Genomic DNA, 13,289 nt, shown 5'->3' with positions numbered 1-13,289 from the left:
AGGAGTAAAAAAGTCAGGTTAACCCTTAGCCAGGTATATTTTCCTTTAATATAGGCCTCCAATCAAATTAACTGCTAGGCAGTATCACTAGATGTGTCTAAGTGTAACACTATACTAAGATGTTACATCCAAAAAAAAAAAAAAACCCAAACCAAAATGAAACAAACAAACAAACAAAAAATCAACTTCAAGAGTTTGTAATTTTCCTTGGTTAAGCCCAAACTCTATAATAACGTACACATTTAATGAGGATATTCTTGCAGGACTTTTACTTATAAAGTATCATTGCTATTAACTTTAATTCCTTAACCATAAAAATTCTTCTTAGTAAGGTTAAATGACTTCACAAATTATTTCAAATTAGTAGTGTTTAATGACTAAAAGTTAAACTGAAAACTAATACTAGGAAGATAAAGTAGTTGCTTTTATGCTGATATATGCTGGATTAATACAAACAGCCTTAATGATCAAAACCAACCTCTGATGTACTGCCTTTCATGTTATGCATTCATTGCATTCCAGTATTTTAAAATAGCCAACAATACATCAAATTTTAAAGAAATATGCAATTTTGTTCTTTAATATCTAAATTTAAACTGTGTTTAAATCTTTGATAAGTTCCTGAGGCTAGTCCCAGCATCGAGGGAAAATTCACAGACTTACAAATCCAACACCAAGCAACTAACATGACATTATACATAGAAGTTTGCCTGGGACAAAGTTAAGTGGGTCCATCTTCAACAGATAAAGTATGTTTTTAGCCTGAATTAACATCAGATAAAATCACAAAGGAGAGCAAGAAGCTTGTAATTACCACAAAAAGTTCTGGGTCAAGGCATGAATGCACTATTATCATTAGGAAGAAGACACTGCACTGGTAGAAACCAATGCCAGCCAGGTGACACCCAAGAAAATCAACGACCCAAAACACAATTGGGGTGCATCGGTCTCCACTCTCCCAACCAATGAGTTGGAAATATTAAAAGGAAAGAAACAAATCACTGTTAACCAAATGCTACCTCATCCTTAAGAGGTTTACTTGTTGCTTTAGCTGCAAAGAATGCCCTACAGCATTTGCACAGCGGTCTTAAATATGGAAACCTGGCAGACCTTGTTCCCCGTGACCATGTATTTGAATTCAGGGTTTTCTCTAAACATACCCAAATATCATTACCTTTAAAATAATATTTTTGTGTACTCCTACAGATCTCTACCTGACACATTAACATGAAAATTTAGGTGAAATGGATCATTTATCTGCTCTCATGACCTTTGAAATTAACATTTTACAGCAAACCACCACTCACCTTCATATATTTTTCACCAACGAAGTTTGAAAAAAATGGAGCAAGGAAAAATCATAATGTAGGGAGTGAACAGAGACAGCAGATGACAGCACAAGAACTGCATGAACTGAGGAACTGGACAGGGGAATTTTAAGCACTTCTGAAGGTGCTCATTTTATCCAAACCACCACCACACGTGTTCAGCTGGTTACTAACGCACAGCCCAAGATGCACTCCGCACGCACTGTTTTACCAGAACACCTCAAACAGGCAGTAGTATGACAGGCTGAACCAGTTATTTTATGAGCCTGCTTCTCCCGCCTTCGCTCCCAAGAGCCTTACCTCCTCCCCCAGGCACACTGCCGATACCACCGTGCGTGCAGCAAACAGGCAGGTACCGCTGGTCTCTTGCAGATGCACTGACACAAGCGTCAAAGCACACAAGCACTTGAGCACCAGAAAACACTCCCTATTACCAAATCAATCCACTTTTCACTAGTCAGAAAAATTTACATTTCTAATAAAATGATTAACTTTTTCTTTTCAAACCTACATGATTTGCAAATCCATAAAACAGATTAAAATGTTAATTCGAGCATCACCTGTTTCAGATCATTCTCAGAAAAGCACATCTTGCATTCCACTGACGCACAAGCATTATCCTCATCGTTTGCATTTCAGTATTCACTCACATATGTTACCATAGATCCTCTCATAGATAAAAATGGGTCGAGTGAAAGACTCATATGGTCTGTAACTAGCTTTAACCTCATTGCCTATCTCCTTCCAAAATTTCAGAATGCTGATATGCAGGAAATTCATTATTTTACATAATACTAGAAAAAGGCAGTAAGTGGAAAAGTACTGCAAGCAAATTATCAAAGTCCAGTCATTACCTCAGAGACTTAAATTCTTCAAAAGAGTAACTGAGGGGGAATCACCTCAATTCAAAGGCCAAATTTTGCTGTTAGAACTAGTCATGTTACCTAAAGCAGGGAACATGGAGACCCTTCCTTCCAACACGGAACCGATTTCCAGTACTGTTTTATCTACTTTGTGCATACCATTTTGTTTCTCTTCAATCAACCTCCAGCCAGCTTCTTCAGCTGCTGCTAAGATACTGTGGTGGGTTGACCCTGGCCAGGTGCCCACCAGAGCTGCTCTATCACTCCCCCTCCTTAACAGGACAGGGGAGAAAAGGTATAACAGAAGGCTTGTGGGTTGAGATAAGGACAGGGAGAGATCACTCACTAATTATTGTCACAGGCAAAACAGAGTAGAGGAATGAGAAATAAAATCAAATCTTAAAACACCTCCCCCCACCCCTCCCATCTTCCCGGGCTCGACTTCACTCCCGGCTTCAACCTCCACCCCCCCTCAGCAGCACAGCGGGACAGGGAATGGGGGTTACAGTCAGTTGATCACACCATCCTCAGGGGGAGGACTCCTCTCATCGTTCCCCTGCTCCAACACGGAGTTCCTCTCACAGGAGACAGTCCTTCACAAACTTCTCCAACATGAGTCCTTCCCATAGGCTACAGTCCTTCACGAACTGCTGCAGCGTGGGTCTCTCCCATGGGGTGCAGACCTTCAGCAACAAACTGCTCCAGCGTGGGTCCCCCACGGGGTCACAAGTCCTGCCAGCAAACCTGCCCTGGCGTGGGCTCCTCTCTCCATGGGTCCGCAGGTCCTGCCAGGAACTTGCTGCAGCGTGGGCTTCCCACGGGGTCACAGCTTCCTTCAGGTGTCTCCACCTGCTCCAGTGTGGGGTCCTCCATGGGCTGCAGGTGGAATCTCTACACCCCCTCATCCTTCCTCCATGGGCTGCAGGGGGACAGCCTGCTTCACCATGGTCTTCACCAGGGGCTGCAGGGGGATCTCTGCTCCGGCGCCTGGAGCACCTCCTGCCCCTCCTTCTGCACTGACCTTGGTGTCTGCAGAGTTTCTCACATCTTCTCACTCCTCTCTCTGGCTGCAAAAAACTCTCTCTAGCTTGGTTTTTTCCCTTCTTAAATATGTTATCACAGAGGCGCTGATTGGCTTGGCCTTGGCCAGCGGCGGGTCCATCTTGGAGCCGGCTGGCATTGGCTCTGTCAGACACAGGGGGAGCTTCTAGCAGCTTCTCACAGAAGCCACCCCTGTAGCCCCCCCCCGCTACCAAAACCTTGCCACGCAAACCCAATACAGATACCAACCACCACCTCTTCTTGCAAGTGTATGGAATTTCCTACCAAATTTATGCCCAAATTTTAAATGACGTGATCCATTATTTTAAAAGACCTAGGCATTCCCAGAAATGCAAGCACCTCTGCAGTCATCAGAAATGTTCTAACACAAAACGATGCCATTTATTGGTAGATCTGTATTTGTCTGGGCACAGCAGACTTTGGATAAGGCAATACAGAGGATACCCAGGGCCTTTTCACATCTAGCTCTGTTATTTTTCATTTGCAACTAAGCACTTTTATCTTCCCTGCTTGGCAGGAATTTGCTGGCATGACCAAGACAACATCTTCCAGTTTCTACAGTTGCAGGAAATATTCTCTCAAGAAAAGGAGAACGAGAAATACACAGTTAATCATATCTGAATGCACACGACAGTACTGAACACTGACAGTTTTGAACACCAAGACACAAGTTTTACAGACAATTCCCTGTGAAGCCATCCTGCAGGTACTAAAAATATTATTATGGTATTCCAAACTGAGCTATGCACATTACACTCTGCTTCAAAGAAGTGATTCAGTAAAAAGAGGTAGGTGGTTCTATGGAATTAAAAGCTCAATATCAAGAATAGCTGCAATAAGATCAAATCTAATGATGTATGAAATCGCACGTAACTTTATAGCACAGAATGAAGAAGCGTAGGAGAACTCGAAAGGAGTAAGAGCGAGAAAAGATCACACAAATAATAGATCCAATACACAGAAAAATAAAACATTCCAGAAATAGCAATACAAGGACTCTTTCACCATGGAAGAGCAAAGATGACTCAAAATAACTTCTGAATTATGAAATGGAAGATTATTTCTAATACAAATCCCTCCTCTGGCCTCCAAGTAAAGAGTTGCAAAATAAAAGCAATGTCACCTGCGCTCATAAAGCAATCCTTGCAGTAAAAAACATCCAGTAAAGTACTCCACTTTAGTGCTCTCCAATGTATTTTCAATTTCAGAACTACATTTTACTAGACCAAATAAAAAACTTACACTTTTGAAGATTAAACCCCTGGTACTAAAGAGAGTATCATTTGCATCTCAAATATTAACGTTTTCCTTATATTCATTTAACTTTGCTGAAATATCATTTCAGTCACCTATATAACATGGTAGACCCTCTTTCCAATCCCCCCTCTATAGTGTGAATTGCCTACTATTTCTGTGTTTTCCTTTCAGTATTCTCAATGACTATGTTGAATTAAAAACATTACCATTCCATAATCTGTAAAAGTTGATTCTGTAACAAATCTAGTAGATATCTGTTGCCCTTGACACTAATTCTAGACAGTTTGCTTGAAAAACACATTAATAAGTACAGCACCTTTAATTTATTAAGGTAGCGCCTTGTGTGAACAACCAAGAGATCTTCATCAGTAGCTTCCCGTGCCTGTACAATCAAGTCATCTGCAATTAGTTTTTCTTCTGAAACAGGAGAGAAATAACAATTGGCATTGTACACCATTGCTTAACTTCCCATATTCCACCCTGCCAAAAAAGCTGCTTTGACCTTGAGGTAATAACTTCATCTGTAATGTAAATCATTGAAACAACTTTCGTTTAGTCAGCGTTTACAAGTTTTCCAAATACATACCCTCTATACAGGTAAGCTATTAAGGTAATGCGTATATGATAAATCTTGTTTACAGAAAGTTTTCAGTGTGTAATCATGGTAGCTTCTTGTTTAAGCTAAAAGACAAGACAGGTAGTGACACAGGATGGGCAGACACAAGAGAATCTGTACAGTCTAGGGCTTGATACACTAGGGAAGTCTTGGTGCTCGTACCATCAAATATTCACCACTCTTTAACATGCTTTAAGGAATTCCACATTTGATACTAGTATTTAATTCCCTAAATCAGAGGAGAATAAAAAAATAATCAAAATTGTAAACAAAATAATTGCTTAGATGTTCATGGCAGCAAACATTTACACTTAATTAGGACATTTCAGTCACACCCCTACCTCCATTTAATTTCAAGAAATACCAATGACCAACTATTAATTCTTCCCCTTAGAGACCAAAAGATAGATAGTTTATTTAAAATCCTAGTTTTATAAGAGCAAGTTACAAAATATCGCTCCAAGATTTGAGAATGTGATCAAAGATAATATGTTCAGATGCATACATCTGGATGTACTTGCCAGAAAGTTCAAGTTAGGGTCAAATAAAAAAGCTAAGCAGTGCACAAAAACGACGTTGCTTTGCATATGATCACTACAAACAACAAATATAACGCACCACATGGGTCTTCCCAGATAAATGTTGATATTTAACTGCTGGACGGCTGCAGCCTCCTAAGACTGTACCTTTTCTCCAATTTTATACTTGGAGGAGGAAGAAAACAACTCACAAATGTGAGAGATTTTGTTCTGAAGCGTTGTACAAGAACAGCACCTGCAACAATATTTGGTTTGGCAAGCTTACGTTTCTCCTGACTGAGGCTTGAGAAATGTTTCATTCATTCACTGCTGTCAGACAGAAAGCCAAACTGCTAACAGCTTCATTCCTGAGGAAGGAGAAGGTAAGTGTAGAAAGATTTTCACTGGTGATTTTCTAGAAGGTGATAGGGAACAGTGTAGGTCTGCTGTTGCCAGGAGCTGCTACAGAGCCAGAGAAAACCAGGAGCGCCTTGGGGTATCCTGTGGCTTCTTTCTGCTTTACAAAGCAAGGAGAGTAAAATGATTCGGAAGACTAATTTTCTGCGAAACACTGAGAGTAAAGAATGGACACTTCACACAGAAAAGAGCTAGAGGAAAAGAATTTACACAGAGAAGAAGCAGAAAGGCAAAGGTTTTGATTAATTAAGAAAACAGTCACGGAACCCAAGACTTTATTATTTAAGGTTCTTAGAGGGAAGATCCAAAACTGAGCTACTAAATGGAGGGTCATAATTTGTTTAGCCTTGGTTAAATGAATACAAGGCAGCTTGAAGTCAGAAGGGCAATACTAAACTGCAAAAGATTATCAGTTGAAGGAGTCATTAGGACCACATAAATGGAGAAGGCCTGGCTCTCCGACAACCTTTGTCCTGGCAAAAGAAAAACCTTTTTTTTTGTAAACTTGATGAGCAAGCTTAAAAGTTAGAGGAAGAGATGCCAAGATTTTATAGGCCCTGATCCTAACCTTGGTTCTTAGATTTGTATTTCCTCAATGTATTTCTGCCTATATCTTCCAATTTTTTTAAACAGCAATAATGAGCACCAGCACAAGAAGTTCTGCCTGTCACCGGAGGTGTCTCAAAGCTCTTCCCAAACATTATCAGAATAATATCATGAGGCTGATAAAGAATGGATTTATACAAGCTGCATTTATCTTTCAGCCTGAAAAGCACCATTTGCCAGCAGACTGTCTGCAGTCCAAGTGGAATAACTAAGTTACACCCCATAGCAAGCCGGTCATTAACACCTGTAATTTCACAAGCCACAAGGAATGCTCCAGTTCTTGCTACACCAGGTGTAAAGCAATGGAATTGCAAGCCAAACCGTTTGTAAGCTTGCAGCTAACATAGGAAGGATTTTCCATTCATTGCTACAACACTGAAGTCTGCATTCTGTTTCAGATCCAGGCTGGGTCCTCAAAAGCAAGAAGAAACTGGAACTGCAAAGAGCACCTAACCTCAAGAGGAAACTTAGAGGAAATCTTTTTTCTTATGCATTAATCTAGAACTGAAAGGAAGTGTCTGAATCATTACAAATCTGTTGAGTATCAAAACACAACACACTGAGCTACATCCACAAGGCTCCAGCATCCTGCACCTAGGCTGAAAGTCAAGATTCTGGTGCTCACTTCAGAGGTGGAAACAGTTCCTCCACATGAATATTTGCTGCAAAGGCCAAGCAATGAAATTCTGCTCACTTCATGCTCATTTAAACTGCAAAGACCAGAAATATTTTAAGATGGTCTGAGACAGTGCTATGCTCGTGTTTCTCCTTACTCCTTTTTACTCACAGTCTTGTAATGCTCTGGGCCAGACTGAAACAAATCAAACTAGTTATTCTGACTAGTATTATTCATGCCTGTGGGGAAAGCAAATTGTTTAATGAGCTTGAGTTTTCAATCACATTTCACGAGTTTCACTCTGCACAGATACCATGACTGAGCTCAAACCAAAATTGTGGGTTTATTTAGTGGAGCAGGCTAGAACATATATTTTTCAAAGGACTGTGAAACCAACCTTTGTATTGAAAAGCCCTAGCGTAGGATGTTTGCTCTAACATTGCAGTTTCATCTTTATAAATATTTCACAGGCAAGATCTTCAACAATGCCTAACATATGATATCCAACTGGCCTCAGAAAGCCTACAATCAATTTAACTTGCTAAGACTTAAGTCTGCAAATATATCAACATAGTAAAGTACTGCAAATATGATTAAAGAGCATAGCTTAAATCTACTCAATGACGATGTACAATCACTATTATACTGGCAATTATTAATATAAGTCTGTGCTAACTACATAATTTCTATTAGCTTTTGTGCAAATGTTGGTCTAAGAGGTACCTTCTGTTACTTTACCTTTCAAGAAATTGATTACTTTTCCCCATTTCCCTGCATCAAATGGATGCAGTTTCTCAAGTCCCATGAACGTGATATTGTAGTCTGGAGAATATACGATAGGCCAACATGCTGATGGAGCATCCTCATACAACTCAGTTCTGTGAGGCCTTGAAAAGCAAAATACAAACTAGTCACCATTTTTAGCAACTATTTACAGAGTCACTACATTTCCAAATTACAAATTAGAGTCCGCATTGATACCAACTTTACGTTAGGAATGATTCCTGAAGATGTTATTTCCCATACTTACTGAAGGAAATGCTTGGCTGTTTAACTGCTCTTCAATGGTTGAATCAGGGAGAGCGACAACTCTCACATCCAACCAGTACAGTTAAACTCCTGAACTAACCAGTACTGGGGAAAGAAAGAATAACCGAAGACACTACATTAATGAATTATGCATACGAACTTCACTGCGGACATTGATTAATGGAAACATTTGCTTCTCTCCCCATGTCTTTCCAAGTTCATCAAGCAGCACCTCTATCTTAGAAGGTGTACCTGGTTTTACAGACAACAACCTTCAACAAATACATTACCAGACTCACATTTTAAAGTCTGTATCAAAACACAACTGAAAAAAACCAAACCACACTGCTCCTACACATGATGTTTCTAACATCAGGTTGACAAGATTTCTAGGATCCTTCCCAAGGAACAACAGATTGTTTTGTGACCAGCTCAACAAAAATAGAGGCTTGGTTTTGTACCTGTGTAAGATACAACCACAGGATATACTCTCAAGATCTCACGCCTGTAACCCTTAACCAATACTTTCCTTTACTCCCCCCTCCAAATTCTTGTATTCTCCAAAACTCAACAGCACAGCCCCCTCAGAGCCCTCCTTGACAACCCATTCACAGAACAAGCAATGCTGTGCATTTACAAATGCGCACGCTGAGTATTTGGTGGACACCTGTGTGCACACAGCAGGCAGGCCAAACACAAAACATGATTCTGTGTTCACACTCAGCCCACTCCACCAGCTGTGGCCACCCAAGTCCACGCCAAACTCTGTCTTACCGAGTTACACAGAGACATTGCTTGCTCCCCAAATATAGCTGAAGTTTGCAAAAGGCTTCACAACTTACTGAGACAGAAGGGTCCTTTGTCAGGTGAACAATACAGACAGAAAAGCCTTATTTCCAGCCTAAATATGCTCAAAAATACCCTTTTAAATCCAGTCAAAATCAACAAAAACCACAAAGACAATGAAGGTTTTTCACCAGAGCCTGCGCTCCCAATCCCCACACACGCCACCCACAGACAGAGCCAGGGCTCCCTCGATCCTGCCCTCGTCTCACCCCGCAACAAAAGGCGGCTTTTGTAAGATGGAACGTGTCACCCCCGGCCCTTGATGCTCTGTCAGCAGGCCTCGGTACTGCGGGAGCTGAGGGAAGGGGACATTTCCCCGGGGCGCTCCCTCCCGGCGGGACACCTCACACCCCGGGCCGGGAGCGGCGCAGGTGCCCCTAGCGCCGGCCCGGGCTGGCTCTCACGCCGGTTTCGGGCGTTAGAAGGGGCGGGCAGGAGGCGGCCGGGCGCGGGGAGGCCAAGCGGCGCTGCCAAGGAGCCAGACCGCCGCCCCTCGCGTCTCCCTGGGCGCACCTTGCGGCCCTGTCCAGGGCAGGGGCGGGCCACGGGCTCCATAGCCGGGCAGGCCTTCGCCGGGCCCGGGCACCGGTCGGGCCCTCCCGCCGCCCCGAGAGCCGCCTCCCGCCGGCGGAGCCCCCGCCCGCCCCGGCTGGGCCGCGCCTGTCCCTGTGCCCGGCACCGACCGGCGCAGTACTCACATCCCCCCGCCTCCCGCGGGCGCGCTGGCCAGGCCGCGCAGGGGACGCGGCGGCCCGGCACCGAGAGCGCTACGGCCCCGCCCCACCGCGGGGCGGACACACGGAGGGGCGGGGCAGGGGCGGGGCGGTGGCTCCAGCGCGGAGCCGCGCGGAGGTGAAGCGCTCGCACCGCACCCGCGCAGGGAGGGCGGGGCCCTCGTGCCGGCGGGGCCGCGGGGCTCCGGGGCGGGAGACACAAGGAGGGCACTTTCGGAGAGCCGATAGAGGGACAGCTGTCACGCGTGGAGGAATCAAGGGTAGTGCTGCCACGGCTCTGGGGAAAATGTTAACGTCATCTTACACATGGGAATCTGTGTGATCTCCATGAGGGACGCGATGACACGAGATGAAATGCAGAAGGCGTTTGGTAAAGGGAAGTGAGAGCTCACAGGAAAAGCAGTTGATCTGATGTTGTGGGAGTGAGAAAAAGTCAACCCTAATATAAAAATCTGAATATCAGCTGCTGCCATGATTTTATATGGAGGGGCTCAAAGCGATTCCACACACAGCATCTTTCGCTAGGAAAATATGATTCTCATTATGACATAAAATTAACAAGACACAAGTAGGTGAAGAGACATAGCAGGTCAGCAGCAGAATGAGGAAAACAAAGATGAAATAGTGGTATTACCTAACTGAGCAGCAGAACTCCCACTGATTTTCAGGTCAAGATTCACCCCAGGAACACCATCCCTAAATCCAGGCACACAAGGAAAATAAGCAAGTTTCATGTCAAAAGGCAAGTTCTACGTGTACTTTACTAACCCTGCTTGAATATATACAAAAAGCATTTCTTATACAGTTGTACAGCTAAATCAATAATCCCGTCATGAAAAATGGTCCATCAATAGCAGCAATATCTATCAAACCAAGGATAAATGTACAGAAGCACTCTTTTCTCATGAGGGATAGGGTGTCTTTATGAGAACTCCAGATAAATGTCTTTTCTCTTAAAATATGCTGGCTTTGGCTTGGCATTCAGTTTTGATGGATGCCTGGACTTCACCTTGGTATTTATTTAGCAGCAGGAGACTGTTATCCCAAGAAAACATTCTATCCCTTTGACATTATCTTTTAATTAACATTTCTTTTTGTTCTGGCCCTTTGTGCACTTCCCTCAGTATTGGTTCAGCATATCTACCTTTTATTCCCTGTTACTGACTACTTAATGCTTGGTGCTTAATTAGAGTTTGAGTATTGTTTGGTTAACTAGATACAAATATAACGTGTTATTTCATTTTCATTTAAATTAACTTTTAAACTTAAATTAAACTTGCAGAGTGGTTTCCGTATTTGTTGGATGTTGTAAATTGTTTTCCGTATGCACTTTTCCATTAATCATTCACATATAAACTATGACATGCTGCTCCAAATGGAAAGTTTACTTAGTCATTTTTTTCACCATCAAAAATCAAATGAAAATACCTACTCCTCTGTTCTGGCTAGCCACAATGCTTGTTGCTTTCATTTTCCTCCTCTTGTGCCCCAGTAAGTTGGGTTCTTACCTGCAGGCTGATTCCCACCAGGCCCCCCAATAATACCTTTTCCTTTCCGCAGCAGTGGCAGAGGCGTGCTCTCTGGGAGGCAGCCTAAGGAAGTGCTGCTCGTATTTAGACTAAACACCTGTTCACTCTTGCTGGGGTACGATTCTAGAAAAAGAAATACGATCAAGACATGTGCCTATTTCCCTGTAGGACATGCTATATAAGATATATTACAAATTAGAAAATATTATTTATAGTATGTATTTACCATTCAGGCATTCTGTGACTGTTGTTCTTGATACTGCCATGGTTCCAAGGAACGGTAGTTGCGGACACCGAACACCTAACCAGCCGTCTGCACGTGGGCAGTCCTCATCCCAGCAGAGGTACAGCCCTACTGTGGAAACATTTACGGTTGGTTTCATTACCACAATGAGTTTTTAAACAAAGCATTGTTGTTCAGTCTTATCTGTTTGCATAGGAAGGTCATTATTTCCTCATGAATTAGACCCAAGATACGCAAGCGAATGACCCATGCTGGATTTTGGATGTTCTCTGATCTCCGGTTAGCAGACTTTTTGAGGCAAATGGGTTAGGAAACCTTACAGCATGGTAGAAGAAACAGAGCTGAGCAAATAACAACACTTTTGGTTCACTAGTCACTCTGAAAAAAGCTTTTTGCAAGAAAATTTGGGGTTCACAATATCTTTTTACAACATTGCAATACTTAAAACAAAGTGAAATTTCCAAAAAAGTCAGTCTGTCCGGAAACCGTATTTTAAATACGTATAAGTGAAATATTTTGTTTCTTAAAAAAATAAAAATCAGACTCAGACAAATAATAAACTTTTAAATTAATATACATTCATAAAATGCACTGGAATACCTGAATCCATACTTTTGGCTGAAAGATATTTCCTTTAAAAGCTCCGCTTTTCAGATTTGTAAAGAGAAGATTAGAACTCAGCAGAACAACAAGCATAAGTCAGCAGCAAATACGATAAGATGACCTAAGTCTCTTAGAATAAAGAGACTCATAACAAGCAGAAAATAGTTACAGACCATACAGAACCCAGACTTCTCTAAATTTCTTGGAATCCCTCAAAATTAGGCCCCAAATACAGCATAAAAGTGAGAAAATAGATGAATTACAACCCAGCTCGTGCAGTGTACTGATGTTGTTTCTCAAGTGATAGCTCTATTTTCCCAAGACAAAGGAAACGTTTCTCCTCATACCATTTTGCTTCTGTTGAGACAAAGTGCAACTTGAATGGTTTTGACAATATTATGGATACTGCTGGGGTCCTGTGGTAAGGGAGTCTATTAATTGCTGCATACTTGAAAGCACAGGCATATCATTGTTACAATAAATAACCAGCAACCTATTAACTCTCAAGGTTTGGCCTGTTTAATGTGCTCTTCGTCATCCAGATCATTCATCTCATGTTGAAAATCATAAAAAGCACCTCTGGGAGGACAGGCTTCCTTCCAAAGAGAAATACTTTTTTATAATGGGCGTCTAGTTTGAAATTGATTCAGAAAACGGCCCTGTCCTTCCAGGGAACTCTTTTCAAGCTGTTTATGTGATTGGTCTCTTTAAAGTTCAGGGATCCACTTGTGTGGATCCATTTGAAGATGGGCCCCAGCGTCCAAATTGCTACCAAAACCAACTTCTTTCAGCAAACAGAAAAGCGAGAGTGACTAATGTTCCATATTAATGTTCCCAGTCGGGCCTGCCAGTAATTGTGCCAGATTATTAAATTTGTTTTGAGTAATTTGTTACACATTCATTCTTCAGTAGAATGAAGGAATTTGGCAAACTATGTTGTTTCTGAAGGGACAGCAAAAGCCCTTGTCCTGGTTCTGGCAAGGACAGAGTTAATTTCCCAAGGAGCCAGGACAGGTGAGCC

The 13,289-nt window shown here is 42.3% G+C and overlaps 1 protein-coding gene across 5 annotated transcripts in view; it reads right to left on the bottom strand.

Moving 5' to 3' along the window:
* The window catches only part of HDAC11 (histone deacetylase 11), a 33,976-nt gene extending 22,215 nt beyond the window's left edge, over positions 1–11,761 (bottom strand). For 2 of the 5 annotated variants that reach the window (XM_054838590.1, XM_054838589.1), the window contains exons 1-3: positions 9,857–9,944; positions 8,022–8,170; positions 4,827–4,927 (exon numbers count right to left, since the gene is read on the bottom strand). In XM_054838590.1, the coding sequence (XP_054694565.1) occupies positions 4,827–4,927; positions 8,022–8,170; positions 9,857–9,858 (252 nt within the window). In that variant the 5' untranslated portion in view covers positions 9,859–9,944. Of the gene's footprint in view, positions 1–4,826; positions 4,928–8,021; positions 8,171–9,856; positions 9,945–10,526; positions 10,589–11,436; positions 11,545–11,647 lie in introns of those variants that run through there. The other 3 variants (XM_054838591.1, XM_054838592.1, XM_054838593.1) reach the window with 3 other exon arrangements.
* Between the last annotated feature and the right edge of the window lie 1,528 nt (positions 11,762–13,289).

This window comes from Grus americana, chromosome 11 (genome assembly GCF_028858705.1).
Source record: "Grus americana isolate bGruAme1 chromosome 11, bGruAme1.mat, whole genome shotgun sequence".
Lineage (NCBI taxonomy): Eukaryota > Metazoa > Chordata > Aves > Gruiformes > Gruidae > Grus > Grus americana.
Note: the sequence above shows the minus strand (reverse complement) of the source record. Positions and strands in the feature narration are given on the sequence as shown.